The 19,579-nt window shown below is 38.0% G+C and overlaps 5 protein-coding genes across 9 annotated transcripts; 2 read left to right on the top strand and 3 right to left on the bottom strand.

Moving 5' to 3' along the window:
- Positions 1 to 1,757: 1,757 nt before the first annotated feature.
- On the bottom strand, positions 1,758 to 4,498 carry LOC133713866 (chloroplastic import inner membrane translocase subunit HP30-2-like). Its single transcript, XM_062139895.1, has 6 exons — positions 4,099 to 4,498; positions 3,809 to 3,924; positions 2,742 to 2,868; positions 2,243 to 2,397; positions 2,055 to 2,117; positions 1,758 to 1,972 (listed from the first exon to the last, which is right to left on the bottom strand). The coding sequence occupies exons 1-6, from the start codon at positions 4,393 to 4,395 to the stop codon at positions 1,939 to 1,941; spliced, it is 792 nt and encodes a 263-aa protein (XP_061995879.1). The 5' UTR covers positions 4,396 to 4,498; the 3' UTR covers positions 1,758 to 1,938.
- A 685-nt stretch (positions 4,499 to 5,183) lies between these two features.
- Positions 5,184 to 9,246, top strand: LOC133713864 (DNA-binding protein BIN4). Of its 2 annotated transcripts, XM_062139892.1 has the most exons (13): positions 5,184 to 5,319; positions 5,501 to 5,613; positions 5,745 to 5,799; positions 5,876 to 6,168; positions 6,432 to 6,705; positions 6,960 to 7,021; positions 7,104 to 7,157; positions 7,541 to 7,658; positions 8,046 to 8,092; positions 8,272 to 8,298; positions 8,394 to 8,463; positions 8,573 to 8,712; positions 8,852 to 9,246. In XM_062139892.1, the coding sequence occupies exons 2-13, from the start codon at positions 5,572 to 5,574 to the stop codon at positions 8,954 to 8,956; spliced, it is 1,287 nt and encodes a 428-aa protein (XP_061995876.1). In that variant the 5' UTR covers positions 5,184 to 5,319; positions 5,501 to 5,571; the 3' UTR covers positions 8,957 to 9,246. The 2 variants fall into 2 exon arrangements, with proteins under 2 accessions (XP_061995876.1, XP_061995877.1); XM_062139893.1 differs by lacking the exon at positions 5,745 to 5,799 and having other exon boundaries at positions 5,185 to 5,319; positions 5,839 to 6,168.
- Positions 9,247 to 9,335: 89 nt separating this feature from the next.
- Positions 9,336 to 10,589, bottom strand: LOC133713865 (pathogenesis-related thaumatin-like protein 3.5). The gene is made up of 3 exons (XM_062139894.1): positions 9,949 to 10,589; positions 9,587 to 9,851; positions 9,336 to 9,496 (listed from the first exon to the last, which is right to left on the bottom strand). Exons 1-3 carry the CDS (start codon positions 10,427 to 10,429, stop codon positions 9,352 to 9,354), a joined length of 891 nt encoding a protein of 296 aa, XP_061995878.1. The 5' UTR covers positions 10,430 to 10,589; the 3' UTR covers positions 9,336 to 9,351.
- Positions 10,590 to 12,441: 1,852 nt separating this feature from the next.
- On the bottom strand, positions 12,442 to 13,931 carry LOC133715306 (uncharacterized). The gene is made up of 2 exons (XM_062141749.1): positions 13,687 to 13,931; positions 12,442 to 13,093 (listed from the first exon to the last, which is right to left on the bottom strand). The coding sequence occupies exon 2, from the start codon at positions 13,086 to 13,088 to the stop codon at positions 12,648 to 12,650; it is 441 nt and encodes a 146-aa protein (XP_061997733.1). The 5' UTR covers positions 13,089 to 13,093; positions 13,687 to 13,931; the 3' UTR covers positions 12,442 to 12,647.
- Positions 13,932 to 14,548: 617 nt separating this feature from the next.
- On the top strand, positions 14,549 to 19,256 carry LOC133717209 (probable ribonuclease P/MRP protein subunit POP5). Of its 4 annotated transcripts, none has more exons than XM_062143885.1 (6): positions 14,549 to 14,694; positions 14,872 to 15,006; positions 17,411 to 17,598; positions 17,711 to 17,848; positions 18,306 to 18,493; positions 18,608 to 18,693. In XM_062143885.1, exons 3-5 carry the CDS (start codon positions 17,421 to 17,423, stop codon positions 18,452 to 18,454), a joined length of 465 nt encoding a protein of 154 aa, XP_061999869.1. In that variant the 5' UTR covers positions 14,549 to 14,694; positions 14,872 to 15,006; positions 17,411 to 17,420; the 3' UTR covers positions 18,455 to 18,493; positions 18,608 to 18,693. The 4 variants fall into 4 exon arrangements, 3 of the variants coding, with proteins under 3 accessions (XP_061999869.1, XP_061999868.1, XP_061999870.1); XR_009849458.1 differs by adding an exon at positions 18,847 to 19,205 and having other exon boundaries at positions 14,550 to 14,694; positions 18,306 to 18,756; XM_062143884.1 differs by lacking the exon at positions 18,608 to 18,693 and adding an exon at positions 18,847 to 19,256 and having other exon boundaries at positions 14,550 to 14,694.
- Positions 19,257 to 19,579: the final 323 nt, after the last annotated feature.

The following is a 19,579-nucleotide window of genomic DNA, read 5'->3' as shown; positions in this document are numbered from 1 at the left end:
GCGCCGAAGGAGTTTATATTGGGCCTAGGAAGCCTTTGGGTTTCCCTTGACAAAGTCAAAAAATTTATAACATGTTATGTAATGATAGTGGGTGTAGTAGATAGAAGCATTTTTACGTACACGTGAAATCGTAAATTTGACTTTAGTGATTCACCTAAAATGTAGACGTCTATCTAATCAATCAATGGAAGATCGTGAGATGATCTTGTATGTTACTTCATGATAGTTACATAGCACAAGCATATAGCAATTAGCCAATTAAGTAAAAATGCTCTTGGTGATTAATTCAGCATATCATAGGGGATGATAAAAGTTGGTCGTGGAGGGCTTGTATGTGACAGTTTCCACCCAATAAACTCGTGAAAGAAGTCAAGAGATGTAGAATTATAGCATCTTTTTTCATGTCTATTTGGGTGGGTGGTGATTATATTATTCGTTAACCAAAGAGCATAGAGCAAGTAAGAGAATGGGAGGTTATAAAGCAATTAGACTTTGGAGTTTTGATTTGAAGCCCATCTAATCTAATGACGTCTACGAAGCACCTTGAAACTAACTCATTGACTTTATGAGTATAGAAGATCGAAAACGATTACTCATTAGTAACAAAGATCATCCTCGGCCATAAAGCAATGGAGAAACAATATTCAATATTGCAGTAGGGAAGCAGAGGAATTACAGCAGTTTTAACTGAAAATGAAAATAGACGGTGAGAAACCAAAGTTGGGAATTTGGAACAAACTTTTATCTTCCATCTGTAGCAATTTCTGGATCTGGATTGGAGCATATGCAACCCCACAAAAACGACAGAGTTGGAGAACATGTGAAGGAGAAGCTGCATCTCTCATTTCTCAATATTATACCACAAAGACTATACAGCCCATGTGTAACCTTATGAAACAAAACTGACTACACGTAATGAGACCAATATATATACGAATATCATTGTTCATACCATATTTTCATAGAAATAAAAGGAAAAAAAAATTAAAAAGTTCATACCATATGCCTTCTCTTCTACGCTCCACAGAACGGTTATGGTAAATGATTAAAAGCATACATTTTAGTGAAAAGTCCCCAGGCTTAAGTTTGACCATCAATTATGTATAGCTAAGGGCACCAAACTTAAGTTTAAGTACTTGCTAAAATAAACAAATGACACATTAGCTGAAGAAATTTCGTCGCTTAAAGTGCTCACAAAAAAAATATATATATATATATGTACGTCACTTTTTATCGACGTAAGTGTGAGAGTCAATTATCTCTGTATATAGTGTGAGAGTCAATTGCCGGTCGTCGGCCCAAGTGAATAAAATTGTATATGCCAGTTTTGCCGACGAATTTAATCCGCATCTGTAGAACATTTTGCTTTTGTCATATGTAGCACAGTAGCCGGAAAAAAAAAAAAAAAACGGTTTATGAACCACACTGACGGAATTATTTAGATATTTTCCCACGATAATTTCAAAGCAAAGTTTCAACTACCAGGTTATTTTTTTTTTTGGTCATAACTACCAGGTTGTCTTAAGAAGTCGTTTTCTACATATTTATTTACGAACACTAGCTATTTGTTTTTTCTTCTGACATTTCAGTCTACTTGGAGAAAGAGGTGTATAATCTCAAGATTTATGCCCCATATCATCATCAACAGTTCAACACTAACACTATTGCGATCTGTTATTCAAATTCCAAACTATGCAATTGAATGGATTCCGTTTCAAACTTGGTGGTAAGCAACTCGTGAACTTTTGAGAGCGCCATAAAAACCAAAATATGCAAATCATTACTTACTAGCAAAATGTAAAGGTTAAAGCTAATAATAAAATGATATTATCTCAACTCGAAAACATATCTCCCTTACTCTAAAGTTTTTCAACTGGATAAACACGTTCTTCTTTGGAAGGCATGGCAACCTTAATGACCCAATAGGCTGTTCAACTACTAATATTTCCGCTTCTCTTGAAACTCTGGGTCCCTGAAACAAAATATTCGTCATAACTGAGATAAACATAAGTTTCAAGCGGCAGTATAATTGTTTATGGGAGCATGAGTCAGACCTCTGAATGTGATCAAGAATGAGAAGCCTTGGTCCGGGAGGGATTCTCACCTCCTTAAGAGCACTGAAACAACACAGCAAACAGGAAGCCATTAGAAGCATTTACAAGTAACATGATTTATACTTTATAGATAAGGGGCATATGAATGACTTGTGAGTGATAAAGAACTTGAAAATCCTGCTACTTACCTATCATTCAGCAGAGGCAAAGTGTAGTCTGTTAGCAAGCCTTTCTTGAAATTCTTCTCATACTGATCGAGGCCAAGGTTACTCAACATGCTTCTTGTTTTAGAATAGTAAACATCTTTATCTGCAGATGGTACTTTGGAAAACTTTTGTCCCAACTGTACAACAATGTGAAAAGTGTTTTTAGAGCGAGCATATAAATCGCCAGCTCACTAAAATAAATTTCAAACTTAGAAACCCTTATACCTCATGCAAATAGACATGCAGTAAAGAAGTACTACCTAAGATGTGTCTCACTTAAGATTCAGTGATATTTGATGTTATAAGTTCAAAACATGTTAGTTCTACAATTTCAGCAGTCTCTTGTCTTCAAAATGACATGTTTGTATTGATGTGTCCCCAAGCTTAAGTTTTAACATCAATTATGTGTAGCTAAGGACACCAAATAAACATTCTTTACTCTTCAGCTACTATTGAAATGATAAATATACTTGAGGCTCACCTTGAAAAGTCCGCCTTGAACAAGTGCAAAGAAAAGTCCCGAAGTAAGTGCATTCTGTGCTTGATTGGGGCCACCAAAACCACTCACCAATGAAAACAGGGCTCCTGAACCAAAAGCAGCCACCATGCTGCAGTACACGGGAAAAATGTAGCCAAAAATCAAGACCAACAATATTGGACTTAAAATAAAAGCTATAATACTTGTCATTGCAGTAATAATCAAAATGGAAGAAAATATGACGGTTGAAGGATAGTATATCTGTAGAAGAAAAAAATATACTTTTTCACTGGAAAGATAAAAGGTAAGAAGGCACAAATATGGAAGACCTCCTGAGAACATAAAAAACAAACAAACTGTTGAGGGGATAATGAAATCCTGGGGAGTGGTGGCACGGCCTCGACTGGGCCAAACAGCCCAGAAATCAGAACTAACCCTCACTGCATTAACCAGATAACTAACCGCTAAAGAATTCTGTCTGAGAGTTTATTCATCAAGACAGAATTTTAAAGTCCGTTTCTTTCCCCTGAGATGTGATTTACTGGAGAACGGAGTGGATTGAGCACATAAGAAGAAAAATAGAACACTGTTTAATGAATATCTTTTCTACTATACATTGCCAAAAAAGGAATGCAGAGAATGTTTACATTTGACAGGAAAAAGATCAACCTCAATATGTTATCAACACTCATAAGAATGATAAGATAATAAAAGGCTCCTAGGCATCAAGCTATAACAAAACATGTATCTATAATGAGAGAAATGGTGATACACATATACACACGCAAAGGCAAATAGTGACTGCTTCAAACCAAACACTCCGATTATCTAACTCATTATTTGACAGAGTCACAAGGACGCCCCAAATGCACATACCAGAGTTGTGCTAGAAAACAGTTCCCATCAACAAATAGACAACTATGTTATTCAAACCATTCAACATGATCATTAGCGACAGTCCTTGCCTAAAATACTTCACTAAAGCAATCAGAGAATAAAAATCACACTTAGATTCAAAAACCCTAAACCCAATTCATTTGACATGTCATAAAAGTGAACAATGAGCTCACCTCGACTCGACATCCTCCTTTCCTCTCAGTCTCCTCATAACACAAGATATCCCAGCATTGACACCCGTCATCACAGCAAAGTTCCGAGCTTGTATCAATGGACCCCCAGCAAGAGCCTATAAAGCAAACACCTTGTTACATATCAACACAATTCCACCTAATTCAACTCAATTCCCATAACTAGGTCACAATTAAACACCAAAGTAACAATCTTTACCTCTGCAAAGCCCTAATTTGTAATCTCAATTCCAAAATTGAAGCAGAAAATGACAATAGAGAGATAAAAGAACCTGAGCTTGCTTGAAGGAGGCCATGGTCTGGGGGTTGAGGCCGCCGGCCTGAGGCGGAGGAGTGGGGAGGGTGGAGGAGATGTCGCCGGTGAGAGTACCCATGATGCCGCCGATAGCGGCGCCCTGAGCGCCGCTGGTGACGGTGACGATGGCGGCCTCGACGGGGACGGACTGCTTGGAGAGCCAGGCGCGAAAGCCATGCTCGAGGTGCTTGAAGCGAGCCTGCAACTGCTCTATAGGGTTTTGGTTCTGCTGGGGAAGCATGGAGACCATGGTGCCTCGATTTCCTTGTTCCATTTTTTATTTGACCTCAAATCAAATTTGGGGCTTCTTTCTTCTACTTCTTCTTGGTTTTGTAGTAGAGAGTATATACTAGTAGGGCGGAGTGTGTTTTCTATGGATAACGAGGGCTCCTTGGTTTTTTATTCTATTCTAATAATATGTAAATTCAACCTCTCCTAACTTTTTGAGTCCTACACTGACCTACGGCTAGGCTAACCCCTTCCGAAAGGTCAGTACCCCCTACAGTTGCCTCTTGCCATAGCTAAATCTGATTTCCTTCGTATTTGATTGAGAAAAAAAAAAAAAAAAAAAAAGAGGATTGATTAATGTTTTTGATGCATTTGATATCGTGCGATGGAAATTTGTTATTAGTATCTTAATCTTATTAGTTTACTCAGTAATCAGATTTCGCTCAATACTTTATTGGGTGATGTTGCATTTAGCATTACATTTCACTCAATACTATATATCAAGTGATACTGTATTTACTAATCACTCAATACTATCGAATTAAAATTTTTACACTCTTCCTCAATACATGATGATATTTTTGTAAAAATGTTATCGAGTTTCGTTATCAAGATAATTGAATTGAAGTATCTAGTTATTAAATTGCCTGAACTCATTGAACAATTTTGAAGTTTACAAGTCCCCATGAGAAATCACATCTCAAAGACATGTGATTTAAACAAAATAAATCAGGAAGGTAAGGTTAGTGCTAAATTAATAAGAATTAGGAGCATAGAGACAATAGGGCAAAAGCACAAACACAGTGACCAATAAATAGCCGGGAGAAACACCAAAACCCACTTTCGTAAGTCCCGCGTTTTTATTTTTATTTGGTGGGTAAGTGAAATAGTTAATAGTCAGTCAATTCTTTCAAAGAGCCAAGAAATTCAAGCAAAGCAGGAGCCTTTTCGCATCGGCCTCTCTATTCCGGTACTCCCTCCCTCCTCTTCAATTCACTGAATTTAAATTTCAGATCCGTTTTGCCTGGTCTAATCTGTACTTTGCATTATCACAAACGCCGTCTGGGCACACTCATATTTGCATGCAATTTTCACCTGCATGATATTGTTGTGAATTGGAGTAAAAGATTGAAGCTTTATTATGATTCAAGGTGTGGGAAGGACAAAGGCAATTTTGGGTTTTGGTCTTGGAATCAAAGTATAGTGCTTTGAAGTAGCTGGGATGAGCAGGGAGGGGTCTCCGGATTGGCTGCGCACTTTTCAGGTAAGAAGAATCATTCTTTTGTCTATTTTGGGGTAAAAGTTGCATACTTTGATTGTTGGAGGATATTACTGGTCAAGATTACTTACTAGATTAGGCATTTTATTGGGTTGTAATTTCTTTGTAGTTTGCAGGTTTGTGTTTTGGTTAAACGTTTGTTGAGTTATTTTGGATGCCGAGTGTGTAAGGGTATGTTTACTGTGTGTTTTTTTTTTTTTTTTTTTTCAGGTCCCAAAAACTGAGTCAGTACTGTCATTGTCCTCAGATTCTGAGTCTTCATTGAATGGACTTAATTCGGGGGAGGATAACAGTGATGGCCCAGAACTATCTCCTCATAAATCATCTGGATTCGATGAAGATGATGATGATGAAGTTATCGGTAAATTTCTTGGGAAAAGTGTTGCAGGGTCTCCATCTGATAAGAGATTGAAAGGCAAGTCTCCGAAACGAGGGGAAAAATTAGAAGAAGATATACCCCAGAAAAAGAAGAAGTCAGACGGATCCAAGAAGAGAGAAGGTAAAACAAGGACCGTTGTTGAGAAGCCTTCAAAGACTCATGTAAGCATTATCAGATTCCTCTTGTTTTTATATTTTGGTGGATGATGCCTTGCATTGCTTTTTAATGACAGTTTTGATCATCATTTCAATATCATGCTATCATTTCTAGTGTCTATAACCATAGTTTTTCGCAATCAAAACTGATAGTCTTTTGTTTAAAAAGCATTGGCTGAGTGGAATTTGTCAGTATTGTGTGCTTCAATTTGTACCATACATGCTATCATTATTGATGCTAATGTCAAGAAAACTATTATGCTTGACAGGAACCGAATGATTCAGTTTTGGCGTTGTCATCAGATTCTGATCCTGAAAACAGTCCTCCCAGAGAGGATGGTATCCATGATGGAGAATCTTCTGACCTTAAAACGTCTCAACTGCAATCAATAGGTAACAGTGAGGATGCAGATCTTATGGGCAGTAGTGGAGAGTCTCCATCTAAACAGGCTACAAAAGGAAAATCTTTGAAGAAAAGTCCAAAAGGAAAAGGCCAGTCACCCAAGAAAGAGAAGAAAAAGATAGATAGCAAAGAAAAAGAAGGTATGAATTGGGGATCTGCTGGTAAATCCGACTTCCATGGACCTGGCTGGATGGCTCTGATAAAGTGTAGATATAGTGATATACAAGTTTTCCTAGTCAAATTAAGGAATAAAACCAGTAATGAAGTTCAATAGAACTTAACAGATAGTTTGACATTTTTATAGCGGATAAGACTACAAATCCTACTTCTTTTACATTTTTTCTTTTCATATTTGTTTTATATGCATATAGTATATGATCTGATAACGGTGCAGGAATTTGTGGCGATGTGGAAGTGGCAGAGAAAGAAGCTTCTGACAAGCAGATTGAACCACGTGTAAGTATAATCTATAGAAGCACTAAAAATTGCCTACATAATCTTTTGCAAATGAGTTGATTAAGTTATATGTAATTTACAGGTATCCACCTCAACATTGCCGTTGGTGCTCTCTGAGAAAGTCCATCGTACAAAGGTACAGCACTGAATAACTTGGGTAAAGGGTGTTGTTTCAATGTTCCTTCACTTGAAACTTTTTCAAAGTCTCTCAGTCAGAATGAGTTACAGCTACAGTTAATATGTTGGGAGGGTAATATGTAGTTGGCAAGTTATTGTTCCTTATAAAAGTTTATGAAAAAGTTGAACAAACAAGTGAGCTGTGAGATGTTAAGAATGTTAGCTGAAATAATTTGACTTCTGCTGTTTGCTTGCCTCATCATCCAAGTACTTTACAAAAATCTCAAAAAACTAGTGCATGTCTCATTACTGAGGGGTGCTGGTGCAGTGTGTTTTGTTTTCTCTCTGAGAGAAAGAAAAGGGGGAGCCTGTGATTAACTAAAAGCTTTGCTATTTGTGCAGGCACTTGTTGAGTGTGAAAAGGACTCCATAGATTTGAGTGGTGATATGGGTGCTGTAGGACGGGTAGTAGTTTCAGATTCTAGATCTGGGCATAGCGAGATGTGCTTAGATTTAAAAGGTACGCTTTGTTCAAATTAACCTGGTTCTTGCATTAATGATGAATTGATGATCCATTATGCCTCTACTTTACTATTTGATCATCTCTTTATGATAGACGCAATGTTGCCTTAAGGTTCCACAAGTTTTTGTGCACTGTGTAAGGAAGAAAAACCAAGAACTGATGATGGACCTGTTAAATGATTTTGAGAAAAGAATGTAGAGTTCTTTTGTCTCACTCAATAGTCAATATACTTTGGCTCTCTGATATTGGTGTCATATTCTATGCCTCTTTTCATCTCTGTTTTTGTCATGTTGTTGTTAAGCCTTGTCTGTATAACTTGTTGGTCTGCATGTTTCTGTATAAGTGGCTTCCATCTGACTGGTTTATTTTTGGTTAACATCACAGGAACCATTTACAAAACAACGATAGTTCCTTCCAGGACATTTTGTGTTGTAAGTTTTTCGTCTCCATTTAGAAATTTTAACATTGGGTATCAGTCCTTAATTATTTATTCGTGCTTTGTGGAGGTTAGAGTTCTTGCTCATCTTTACTCATGAAATCAATTTTAACACTTCAGAGTTCAGACTAATCATTATATTTCTGTGACATGACACTACCTCTTCCTTTTCAGGTTAGCTTTGGACCGTCCGAGGCAAAGGTTGGTTAACAATTATGTTACTGTTATGTTAGAGGCAAGATGGGAACTTTATCAAGGATGTTAATTCTACTCTGAATTGTTTATTACTTGAACAGATAGAAGCTATCATGAATGACTTCATTCAGCTGAAACCAGAAACATATGAAGCTGAAACAATGGTTGAAGGTTGAGACTTGTGAATTCTACTTTTTAGTTTGTTTTATCTGTACTGATAGTTTCTGAAACAGTTAATATTTCCTTAACATTGTATTATTTTGATATTTTAAATGAATAGGAACACTAGAGGGTTTCTTATTTGATTCCGAAGATGAGGCTGACAAAGTTCCTAAAGCAACTCCTCATCAAACTGATAAGAATGAGGATACTGAAGAACAAACCAATGGGACAACCAAAGGGAAAGCTGACAAAGCATCGGTATGTTTCTCAACCTTAAGATTTCTTTTTTCTTTTTCTATTGCTGGGGTAAATGAACCTTCAGTGATTCGAAGTATCTATGATGAATTGATTCAGCCTGCTTATTTTATTTATATCATATCCGTGTATCTGTATACAGAGGGTTGTAAAGAAGAGAGATAAGCCTGCAGGAGGGAAGCCACAGCCACCAAAGAAAGCAAGAAAGAAAACTCAAGTTTCCAAGAAGCCCAAGAACAAAAAATGATACAGTTTTGTTTATAATATCTTGTACGGGATCATAGGAGTTAGTTGTTGGAGTATTTAGTGAAAGTTTAACATATAGAGGCCATTGTTCCTGATTAGATGCAAGTTTGTATTGTAGGTTGGCTAATACAACCTAGTGATTTACATTCTTCTGCATTGCTTGGATTCACTTTACATTTTAGTAGTCTAGTAATTGACTACATTACAAGGAACCTTACTGTGCCTGCCTTCATCGAATATTTGTATCACACTAAAATTCTCTTCTAAATAAAAATTTCAGTTTTTTGTCTATCGATGTTTCTGTACGTTCCCTTGCCCTTGATTCACTCTTTACTAATTTTCTTGTTGGCACTTGTGAGGTTCTTGTTGGCAAATTGCAGTATTGCTTTTCAAGTCTCAAAAGACTTTGTTCAGGATGAGAAGAAAGAATAGCGACGGAATTGGTAAAAGCATGTCTGAGGAGGAAGCCACCCGCACAACCTTCCCAGTGCCAGGCACTTCAAATCTTGGAGGTGCCAACGTGCTATTCGATTCACTCGGCCTGCATCACAAATTGTTTTCATTTTAGAAACAAAACTCGGTTCTTTGGTGATCATTAGCTACAGGAAGGGGATGGAAAATAAAAGCATACCCTTTGCTGTTGGGGCAGAAAACAATGGCATATTCAAAAGCCTTGCATGTAAAAGTGCTTGTGCCATCATCAAAAGCATAGCTGTAAGCTCTGGGACAAGCTCGCTTGAAAATGGTTGAATAAGAGGAGGGCTGGCATGTTGTTGGGTTAGCAAACTGTCCACTGCAGCAATACTGATCCAAACCGAATGTGTCGCAGGCACTCTTGCATCCAATCACATTCCCTTCATTTTCGCCTCCCACCACCTGAAGCTCTTTCGGACAACCTGTTTCATTTCAAAAACTAAAGCATTCATTTGGTGACCAAGTAAACTAGCTAGCTTGTATGTACAACTATGTAGGGGGCAAATAACTGTTAGGTACCTTTGTTGATATCCGAGACACATCCGGTGGCGTTGCACGCACCATAGACGCCGCGAGGGGTGGCAACAAGAGGCAGATTGTATCCATCAACAATGCTGACATCGTAGAAATCTTTGTCATTGCCCTTGCCAAGGGTTATTTCAAAGAGTGAAGCAGGTGGGGTGGCACCATTGCCATCACATTCTAGCCTTCCTCCACAGTCACCTGTTTGACATGTTCCGACTCCCAGCTCATTGAATGTGCACCCAGTTCTAGCCCATATACGCCCTGACCATCCCGGAACAGAATCAATTCTTGCACTCTGTCCCGAGTACAGCTGAAACCCGGTCGTCGGAAGCGGAGGCGTGCCAGAACCGGATAATGTGCCAGGCCAGATGGTATATGGACAGTTGTTTGTGATGGAGAATATGGAGGAGTCAGCTGAATAGAAGGAAATGGAAAAGAGGAGGAAAACGAAACATGGGAAAGTTTGAGATGACATTATAGATTTTCAGGTGGAGTTGATTTTGAAGAAAAGGAGTTGATGATGGCAGGAAATGATCAATATATATGTGACTATGTGAGCATATTTGTATCTTGAAGAATCTAAGAGGGAAGGAGTTGTGTGCATACAAATCCAAAGGGGTTACGTTGGTGTGCAGAAACTCTTAGCCGCAAGATGACCTTTTTGGGTTTAGTATTTTGTTTCTCTTGGAAGGCCAATTTTGAGAAGCAATTCCTTTCTTTCACAAATACGAGATATACAACATGGAAATTAAATGCTCTGTTTCTTTCTCAATAGAATCACGATCGGGTCACTATCATTTTATAACCTTAGAATCACATACAAACTTGAGAACATTTAAAAATTAAAAAAATTGAAGCAGTGCTAATGAATTTGTCGTTGGAGAAAGTGTTCCACAAATTTTTAATTTAAACCTTTTGCCGATGAAATGTAGTGGCGGACGAAACTTTGTCGGTAAGTTGTTGAACCAATTTTTTTGTTTAAACCTTTTCTCCATTTGTGATTTGTGACCTTCATCCAGTTTTTTTCATGAATTTGTAAGGGAAATGAAATTGTAGTGGGTTAGGTAAGAACCAAGTATTCAAGGACATCATTTGATACTTGCCAAACTTTGATACAACTTGTGATTAGGGTGTTGTTCACCAACCCCCAGCACTAGAAACAATCAGTGACTGATTTAGGAGTTGCAATGCACAAAATCAGTGCTCATATATTGTGCTACTTACAAGTTATAAGAAGTGATCATAGAGTAATAACAGACTCGAACATAAAGGAAAAGCTACCAGGAAACACAAATTCTGACTGATATCCATTATATTTATGAAAAATGAACAGCATACCAGTGCTGAAGCTGAAAGAATTCTGTGAATTACAATGTATACAAATTGATCAAGCCAAAGTAATAAAAGAATCTTGGCACCATGAGCAAATGTACAAGACACAACAAGGCTTTCCACCATTTTAAGACGTGCAATTTCCTCTAGAATAACCTTTTGGGCATATCGCTACATTCTGTCTAGTTTCAACTTTTGATGCATTTCTGTGCAACTGAAGACTTGCACAAGCCAAATTGAAGTCATTATCCCGGAGCCAGTCATGGAGAGAGACAACCAGCAAAGGTAGAAGGCATTGATGAGTTACCATGTTGCATCATATTGCTCTACATAACTAGCCCTTGAATTCAACATCTTGACTGACCTAACTACATCTTCGTGAATCAAGATGCAATCTGTCGTACAATGTATGCTTAGAACAGGCTACATAACTAGCCCTTGAATTCAACAGCTTGACTGACCTAACTACATCTTCGTGAATCAAGATGCAATCCGTCGTACAATGTATGCTTAGAACAGGCAGGTAGGTTCATCAGCATCATTAAGAAAAGCTTTCTTCTCCAAGCAGCGATACAATTACCTGCATGAGAAAAGGAAAAGAACATCATTAGAAGCCAGATCATAAAATTTCTACATATAAACAAGCATAGTTTATCATTCCTTCATAGCACATGATTCAAGCCCTGCAAAAGCGACACTGAATTCAGATCGATAAATCAAAATAAACGGACTAAAAGAAAAATATAAGATGAATGAAACAAATAAAGGAATGGAAACCTGATCATTTATCTGTAACCTGTAATAAACTAGACAGAGAAGAAAAACAAAGCATTACATCGCACCAGATAACAATGCAAAATCCATGATAGTACTGAATAAAATAAACTTTAGTTACATATAATGAATTGCCTTTTGTAACACAATCGTCACAAAAAGATCCAAATTGAATAAGATATTGGGAGTTGGGTAGGCAGAATTAATGGGATTACAATTACAAGTCAGAGTCCAACCATGAAATAAGTTATACAAACAACAATAACCTGAATGTACACTGTACCAAATATAAACCCAGAATCCAGACCAGTAAAGTAAGCAAGATGGAACATTAAATACAAGAAAGCAGTTAAAAGCCCCCCGATTCACCCCCTTGCAATGTCAAGCTAATGGAAGAGTTAAATTGCAGTAAACAGGGACTACAAATATAGATAGTTCCTACAGACGGGCAGGACACATTAGGTCCACCACTTAAGTACTCATCAAGTTCATCATCAATATTTGTTCCATAATAAGAAAATAAGAAAAGATTTCAAAGGAACAAGATTAAGGTAAGCATAAGAGTCATTTATTTATCTTATATTTCTCTAGCTCAAGTCCATGCCATCTCCAACTTTGCTGCAGATCAGACTGGCAGTAGTGAAGGATCTCTCGAAAGGAGAAGGATGGAGCTGTGCATCCCGTCTGCGCTTAAAGGAACAATTGTCTGCAGCAGCAGGGGCCTCTGACTCAAGCTTCCTCCGGACCCCTCTCACTGCCTGTTCCTCTACTGGTGTAAGGGGGAAAACCTTCCCGCTTGCCCGGCAAAGAGAGCTATGGTTATCATACAGAATCCTCTGGTTGCAATTCTTGTCACAGATGTGAGTGAGTCCAGTCACCTTGCAGCGATACATATTCCCACAGACATGCTCATTCTGACACTTCCAGTCACACTTATGAACAGACATTGACCCATCCCGTCCCAAAATTGTCGACAGAAAAATAACATTAGCAGGTGCTGCTACCACAGATTTCCCATTGACCTCCATTGCAACTGCGAATTGATCAGCTCAAAAAGTCAATTTCCACAGTCGGAGGTCTTTGCCTCTTAGACTCTACAGATCCCAACACTATTCTCTGCACTACATACCAAATTTTCTATCTAATAACTAGATTCTGGCATATTATTACTACAAAGCCCCAATTTCTTCCATCCTACAACCTAACAATTACTTTTCTATTCATATATCTCCGGATCGTCAATCTAAACGCAAAACATTATTCACACATACATCTCTCCTACATCACACAAAAACTCAATCTCATTTCTAAACGAAAACACGAAGCTCCTTCACAAACATGTAGCTGAAAAATTCGGTTTCGTTCAGAAACCAAACACTTCCGCTCATGCTCATCCGCATAACAGAGCACACTAGCTATAATTCCTAACTCCTATTATTTACATCAAACAATTCAAAGCAACACAAACTTTTCTTCATCAGATCTGAAACATGCATGAACGTATGAACGTAGAAACAACATTCGTACACTTTTTTCCGCAACAATCCAAAATTCCAAAAGCACTACCAAAGCTCAAAGACGAGAAATACCGGAAAACATAGAACCGAGAGAGAGAGAAAGACTTACTTGTGCTCCGACGACGCAACCAAGCTACAGAATCCGAGCTCACCGCCACCACCAACTCCGCCTTCTCTCTCCTTCGCTCTCAAAAAACTCAAACTCTCTCTCTCTCTCTCTCTCTAATCCAAAATTCCTTACAAACTAACAAAGAAAACGTGAGGGGTGGGGGTAGGTATTTATAGATAGAGAGAGTGAGAGAAAGTGGGGTATATTACGAGGGGGTAGTTGACGTTGTAGTACTGACGATTGTTTACTGGATACTAACAAATCCAAAGCCCAACCAACCCAACCCAAATCCTCGCTAAACGCCAAGGTCCCAAATGAAATACAAGTGAAATTGCGGGTAAATTCCTCGTCTCCTATTATAAAATGACCCGATTTCCATGTGGGACTTGACTTTTTAAAAGGGTTTCACCTACAAAAGTGGATAATCCAAGTATTATCCCCTTTTTCTTTTATATTAATTTTTCCAGAGCGCGTCTTCAGTACGTCCGCCGTGCCACGTGTATGCTATAATTGGCCAGTACGAGCATGTGCAGGAGGTGAGTGTAGGGTGTTTTGGGCATAAAAAAATTGAGTTCTGTTTTTTTATTGGGCGGCTGCAGCATACACGTGGCACGGCTGCTGTACTGAAGATATTTCAAAGTTTTTCGGGCCTAGAAAACTGTGTGTGGACACAGCAGGAGTGAGTGTGACACGGACCGGTCACGTGCTCCCCTCTGTCCCCACGCATAACGGGTCTCTCTCACTTTTTTAACGATTCAAAAAACGCTCTCCCTCTTCTTCCGTTCTGACTTTTCTACGCGTACCACTACTTGCCACGTCTAGCTCTCACCGTTATTTACGTTGGGCCTAGATTCTCGGCCCAATTCCGCATTTGGATATTTCAATCTCCTTTGGGCTTTTGGACTATACCAGTAACCACTTTACCGACCCGACTACTCCTTCTTCCCTCTTTTGCGAGCTGAATTAGGGTTTTGAAATCTCAGGCTGAATCTCAATTCCAGCTATCAGGTTTGGATTTCTCTCTTTTCTGCTTCAAGGATTTTGAAACCTTCTTTTGATTCCACCTCATGAAATTCTCGGCGACGGTGCAAACCTCGCGATTTCCTTATGCCTCTCGTCTTCCTCCCTAGCTAATCTCTATGTTCTATCTCCTCTATGGGCTTTCGTTTTCTGTTTCTATTATAGGGTTTTGTTCCAGATTCACTCCCAATTCGATTTCCTTAATACCCATCAGGGTTGAAGAATTTCACGAACACACTGTTCCTCTGTCTCGGATTTTGATTGGGTTTTGCAAAATTGAAGGAAAATCTTCCAATCAAGGTACCTGATTTCTTATGATTTTAGATTTGGAATTATATACACCAAGCTTGTGATGAGTTGCATCTCAGAAATTTGGATTGTCTTGATGATATATTGCATATCACTGTGATCGAATTTTGATAGTGGATATGATTAGACTGATTTATGTAGCAAAATGGTGTTGCCCACTTCGACTAGCTCTGTGAAGCAGTGGTTGAAGGAATCTTGAAGTCCTTATGTCCATAGGGCAGGAGGTTATTAGAGCAATATTGGGTAGGACAGCCTATTGTGAATTATAGTGATTTTGGGGACAATGTGGTGGATTCATCAGAACATGGGTTGAATTCGAATCCGGGTTTGGAGGTCCAGAGCAATGGGAATCTAGAGAGCTATATGGGTTTGAAAAGTGGCCTGACCTTTGTAATTAAAACAGCGTTTGGGTGGCCTGACCTTGCCATTTACACACCACGTTCAGGTTTTCAGTAGATAAAGCATAGGAGGGTTAGAATTTGGTCATGAGAGTTTAGACTATAGCATCCAAATATTATATGATTAATGGTCTATTGACCTACTTTTTTCTGTGTGTTCTACTCTCACCAGAAAATAGTGTTATGAATTGGAAATGTCTTATGGATGTACTTCATACTTGCCTTTATAATTGTCAGTAACACTTCAACCGTTGGCTTTACCATTATATCTGTGCATCTGGAATAAGGATCATGAGAAGCAGCTTCTGGAGGTACTTGATGTTGCCTGTAAATGCCTAGATCCCAATCCCAGGCAGAGACCCTTTATCAAAGAAGTTGTATCATGGCTTGCTGGTATTGGATTTCAGAGTGAGAAACAATGAAGATCCTTGCTGCATTTCACCTTATGGAACCAACCTAAGGTTTGATTAGGATCCCAAAATGAAACGGTACCTCTAAGCAACACTGTTGCAAAGTTTATGGTGTGCAATCTCAAATGTTTTGTCTTTACATTTATTTAGTTAAAAAAATGCAATTCACCCAAGTAATTTCATAGCAAAATAAAAAAGAAGATTAATTTTGTCAAAAATAAAAATATTTGCAAAATCCCATAATTAAATCCCTTTACTAAAAAAAATTACCCAAACAAGTCATTTGTATAATCCATCACTTATATCCCTTCACTTCAAGATCCCATCATCCCATAATCCCTTCATCTTGAAATCCCATCACCTTGAAGTCCCTTGGAACCTCCAAATCCCCTACCCAAACATTGCCTTAGTTCAAAGTCATTAACTTTATCAAATCTTCTTCTCTATTAGCTAAGTTTGGTTTTCTACCCTTATAGCACATTGTAAGGATGGGCTGCAATTTCTTGATTTCTATCTGTTGAAATGTTTTGTTGGAATATAAAATTGATGATCTATGGTGTGATGTTTTGAATAATCGCACAGGCTTGGTCTTAAGCATGGATTTTCAAACCAAATGCAAATGGCTTAATGTTATGAAAGAAGGAAGAGTGTAAAGATTTTCCCTTTTGGTTGGTGTTGGCCATCACCGGGAAATTTTTTAAATTCTTTAAGATCATAGTTACATTGAGGTTGAAGAATAGGGGACTTGATTAAGCTCTATCTATGCTGCCATTTGTTTCAATCAAATGGAGTTTGTCTGTCTTTAATTGAGGGTTTAGTAATCTACATTCGTGATTGTATTACAAGTGATGAATAAAAGTTGGAATAGTGATACTATATCTCTTTTGGTGGTTGAGGTAGAGGTGTGGATGTATGAATCAAAGTTCAAATATGGACCAGCCTAGCTCACCTCTACGACAAGGGATCCCAGTAAATTCTACACCTTGAAAAGCCTACTTCTCTCAATTGTGAATAAGGAGACATTCTGCTTATTCTTTGCTTTGGAGTTAGCATAGGATAGAGTGAATGGAGAAAAGCATGTACAACCACTGTCGTTTTTGTTAATGCATGACCTGCTACTGCTGTCCGAAGACTGCAGCAGAATCCTTTGTACAGTGTCCATAGAAATAGTTTGTCCTCTTTTTGTATGTAAGTATTGTAATAATATATACCTCCAAGATAAAGAAAAAAACTTATTTTTGGTCACAAAGAAAATCATTGAAGTAATATAAGAATACAGATTTCTGTTTGAGATGGTGCTGCAGCAAATGTAGCTTTTTATATATATATATATATTCCACAGCTTATTTATCTGTGTAAATAAATTTCCTGTTATTGATATTCTGTGTTTGTCAACAACTATTCTTACAACTCATATCTGAAACATGCTGCGACATTGTTTGGATCAATGCGAAGCATGTTTCAGCTTCTTAACTAGTCTTTTACATTTGGGATTTACAAACCCAGTTTAGAGTAGCTTCATATGATAGTTTTGCTGCTGAATGTTCCTTTTTATATTTGATATACCAAATGATGTGTTGTGAACAGGTAAAGGATCATGGTGGGATTTAAAAATAGGTATATGACATTGGAGGTTATCTTGGATCCGAATAAAGAACTTGCAAAGAAAGATCCTGTTATCATTACCACATATAATGTTACAAAAGCCATCAAAGATAGCATTCTTGTGAACTTTGGGGAGTGTGGTCTGGCTTCTTCACTTGGATCGTTCCAAGGTAAGTAATATTTGCTAATGATAATTACTTTGTTATTTGTTGTATAGGAATTTTCTCTTTAATTTCAAGGTGAAAATGACTATTGTGTTGTGTTCCATAATGTAATTTGCAGTGAAGTATGTCAATGAGATTACAAGGCTTTGTATCATAAGAGCTTCGAGGGAGGACCATCAAAAAGTATGGTCTGCTATTACCATGGTCAGGAGTATTGCTGATTGCCCGGTGATTTTTAATTTGTTGGACTTAAGTGGTGAGTTAAACAACCTCAATAGAGTAACTCTTATGATATGCTGATGATGCCTTGTAGTTTCCTCCTAATGGCTATGGGCCCTTTAAGAAGAATAAAATAAGATATAGCTAAGCCAGTGCACTTGGCTATTAGTCACTTTCATATATTTCAAGAATAACATGTGAAAAGTCATGCACACTTAGATGCAAGAAGTTTTCACATCAAATAGGAAAATTGTTGTCAGTGCACGATATTTTACTATGATTTGTTATGACTCTTTGGTTTTATTCCTTATACTGTAGTGCTTAGTTCTTAAATAAATTGTTATGCTTAGCTTTAGTGGCAGATCTTTAAGAAATACAGTGAATCCTCATTACCATAACAAAGTGAATCAGCAATGTTACTGTCTTCCTTTTCGAATTTTTCATCCGCTAAAGAAACCTTTGTATGATTCCCCTCTTTCTTTTCCTTTTATCAGGAAGTATCAGAGCTTGTAAAACAGCTGCCTTGAAGTGTGATGAATTAAAATTTGAGCAGCACAAACTTGTGGTTGGATCTATTCTTTCAGCTCAAGATACTCAAAAGATGCAGTTCTATCTTGATAAGATCAAAGGCTTGGAGCACTAAAGTTTTACTGCATATGTGGTGACATACCGAATTCAGATGGCAAGTACTCTGGCCTGTATCTTGATGCCCCTTCTGTTGTGTGGGCTATTTTGGCAGCTGGTATAAGTACACTAGTTGTTTGATGAAGCATAATCTATTCACTTGTTACTGTAGGATAACAATGTGCTTCTAGTGGATCACAACCAGAGGTCACTAATGGCTGTTGGTATTGTGAGTTTATAAAAATGTCTGTTTATTCATAGAGGCTTTCAATTTTGGGTCTGCAAAGGGAGTGGAATACTTAAAAATGATGTCCTGTATCAGTAAGGGCATAAACTAGACACAACCTTGTTTTTTTGTTTTTAAATCATTTTATCTGGAAAAGGAATTCATTCGTTTTAAGCATCTTGCAGGAAATTAGTTAGCCTCACTGGCTCCTGTTCGTGGCACCATTGGTGGCTTGATGTCTTGTGTTCAGCCAAATCTTGGCCTTGTATAATCCTGGAAGGTTGGAAAAGCTTTAAAGAAAGGAAGCTTACAGGAATATGCGTCCAAATAGTTATGAGATGTCTTGAAGACAGAATAAGGAGGTGGATTGGATACAGGAGATTAGTTATTTCGGAATATGTTCTTTCTGGTTTCTGTTCTTTACTAAGTGGGGGGGCAGTAGGTGTATCCCATATAAACTCAGTGGTTGACTAGCAAGTACCAAAATTCTTTTTGTTTAGCAACTCAGTGATTAACTAACACGTGCCAAAATTCTTTTTGTTTAGCAACTATTTACAGATTCACAGCATCCAATCGAAACCTTCTTTCTTGTGAATCAAGCTAGAGCTGCTTTTTGTTTATTACATCTCTGCCTAACCCCTTGAAGAACTGACAGTTTGCTGTCAACATTCATGTTATTTCGAATCCGTACGAACTTTCTGGTTGAAGGGTCGACCTTAAGAATCTTTTCTTCCCAGTGTACACCAGACATGTGCTTTTGCCATTAGATGGGCATAAACTACTTGCGTTAGTTATGGTTGACGTCAACAAAAGTTGGGCTTAAGCGTATCAGAAGTTAAATATCACTTCCTGCGCCTACCTGATATCGAAATGTGCATAACATGGGGCTCTGTCCAAAGCGATTGGTGGGTGAGAGCT

The sequence above is a fragment of the Rosa rugosa genome, chromosome 6 (genome assembly GCF_958449725.1).
Source record: "Rosa rugosa chromosome 6, drRosRugo1.1, whole genome shotgun sequence".
Lineage (NCBI taxonomy): Eukaryota > Viridiplantae > Streptophyta > Magnoliopsida > Rosales > Rosaceae > Rosa > Rosa rugosa.
Note: the sequence above shows the minus strand (reverse complement) of the source record. Positions and strands in the feature narration are given on the sequence as shown.

Bases quoted from the DNA above. Each gene is read 5' to 3' on its own strand.
- LOC133713866 (XM_062139895.1), bottom strand. From the start codon at position 4,395: ATGGAACAAGGAAATCGAGGCACCATGGTCTCCATGCTTCCCCAGCAG. The intron at 3,925-4,098 runs GTTCTTTTATCT...TTTGCTTTATAG, and splicing joins CCTCCTTCAAGCAAGCTCAG to GCTCTTGCTGGGGGTCCATT. The intron at 2,398-2,741 runs GTGAGCCTCAAG...ATTGTTGTACAG, and splicing joins TTCAAGGCGGACTTTTCAAG to TTGGGACAAAAGTTTTCCAA.
- LOC133713864 (XM_062139892.1), top strand. From the start codon at position 5,572: ATGAGCAGGGAGGGGTCTCCGGATTGGCTGCGCACTTTTCAG. The intron at 7,022-7,103 runs GTAAGTATAATC...TGTAATTTACAG, and splicing joins ACAAGCAGATTGAACCACGT to GTATCCACCTCAACATTGCC. The intron at 8,713-8,851 runs GTATGTTTCTCA...ATCTGTATACAG, and splicing joins GGAAAGCTGACAAAGCATCG to AGGGTTGTAAAGAAGAGAGA.
- LOC133713865 (XM_062139894.1), bottom strand. From the start codon at position 10,429: ATGTCATCTCAAACTTTCCCATGTTTCGTTTTCCTCCTCTTTTCCATT. The intron at 9,852-9,948 runs GTACCTAACAGT...GAAATGAAACAG, and splicing joins TGTCTCGGATATCAACAAAG to GTTGTCCGAAAGAGCTTCAG. The intron at 9,497-9,586 runs GTATGCTTTTAT...TTTGTGATGCAG, and splicing joins TTCTGCCCCAACAGCAAAGG to GCCGAGTGAATCGAATAGCA.
- LOC133715306 (XM_062141749.1), bottom strand. From the start codon at position 13,088: ATGGAGGTCAATGGGAAATCTGTGGTAGCAGCACCTGCTAATGTTATT.
- LOC133717209 (XM_062143884.1), top strand. From the start codon at position 17,421: ATGGTGGGATTTAAAAATAGGTATATGACATTGGAGGTTATCTTGGAT. The intron at 17,599-17,710 runs GTAAGTAATATT...TGTAATTTGCAG, and splicing joins TTCACTTGGATCGTTCCAAG to TGAAGTATGTCAATGAGATT. The intron at 17,849-18,305 runs GTGAGTTAAACA...TCCTTTTATCAG, and splicing joins TAATTTGTTGGACTTAAGTG to GAAGTATCAGAGCTTGTAAA.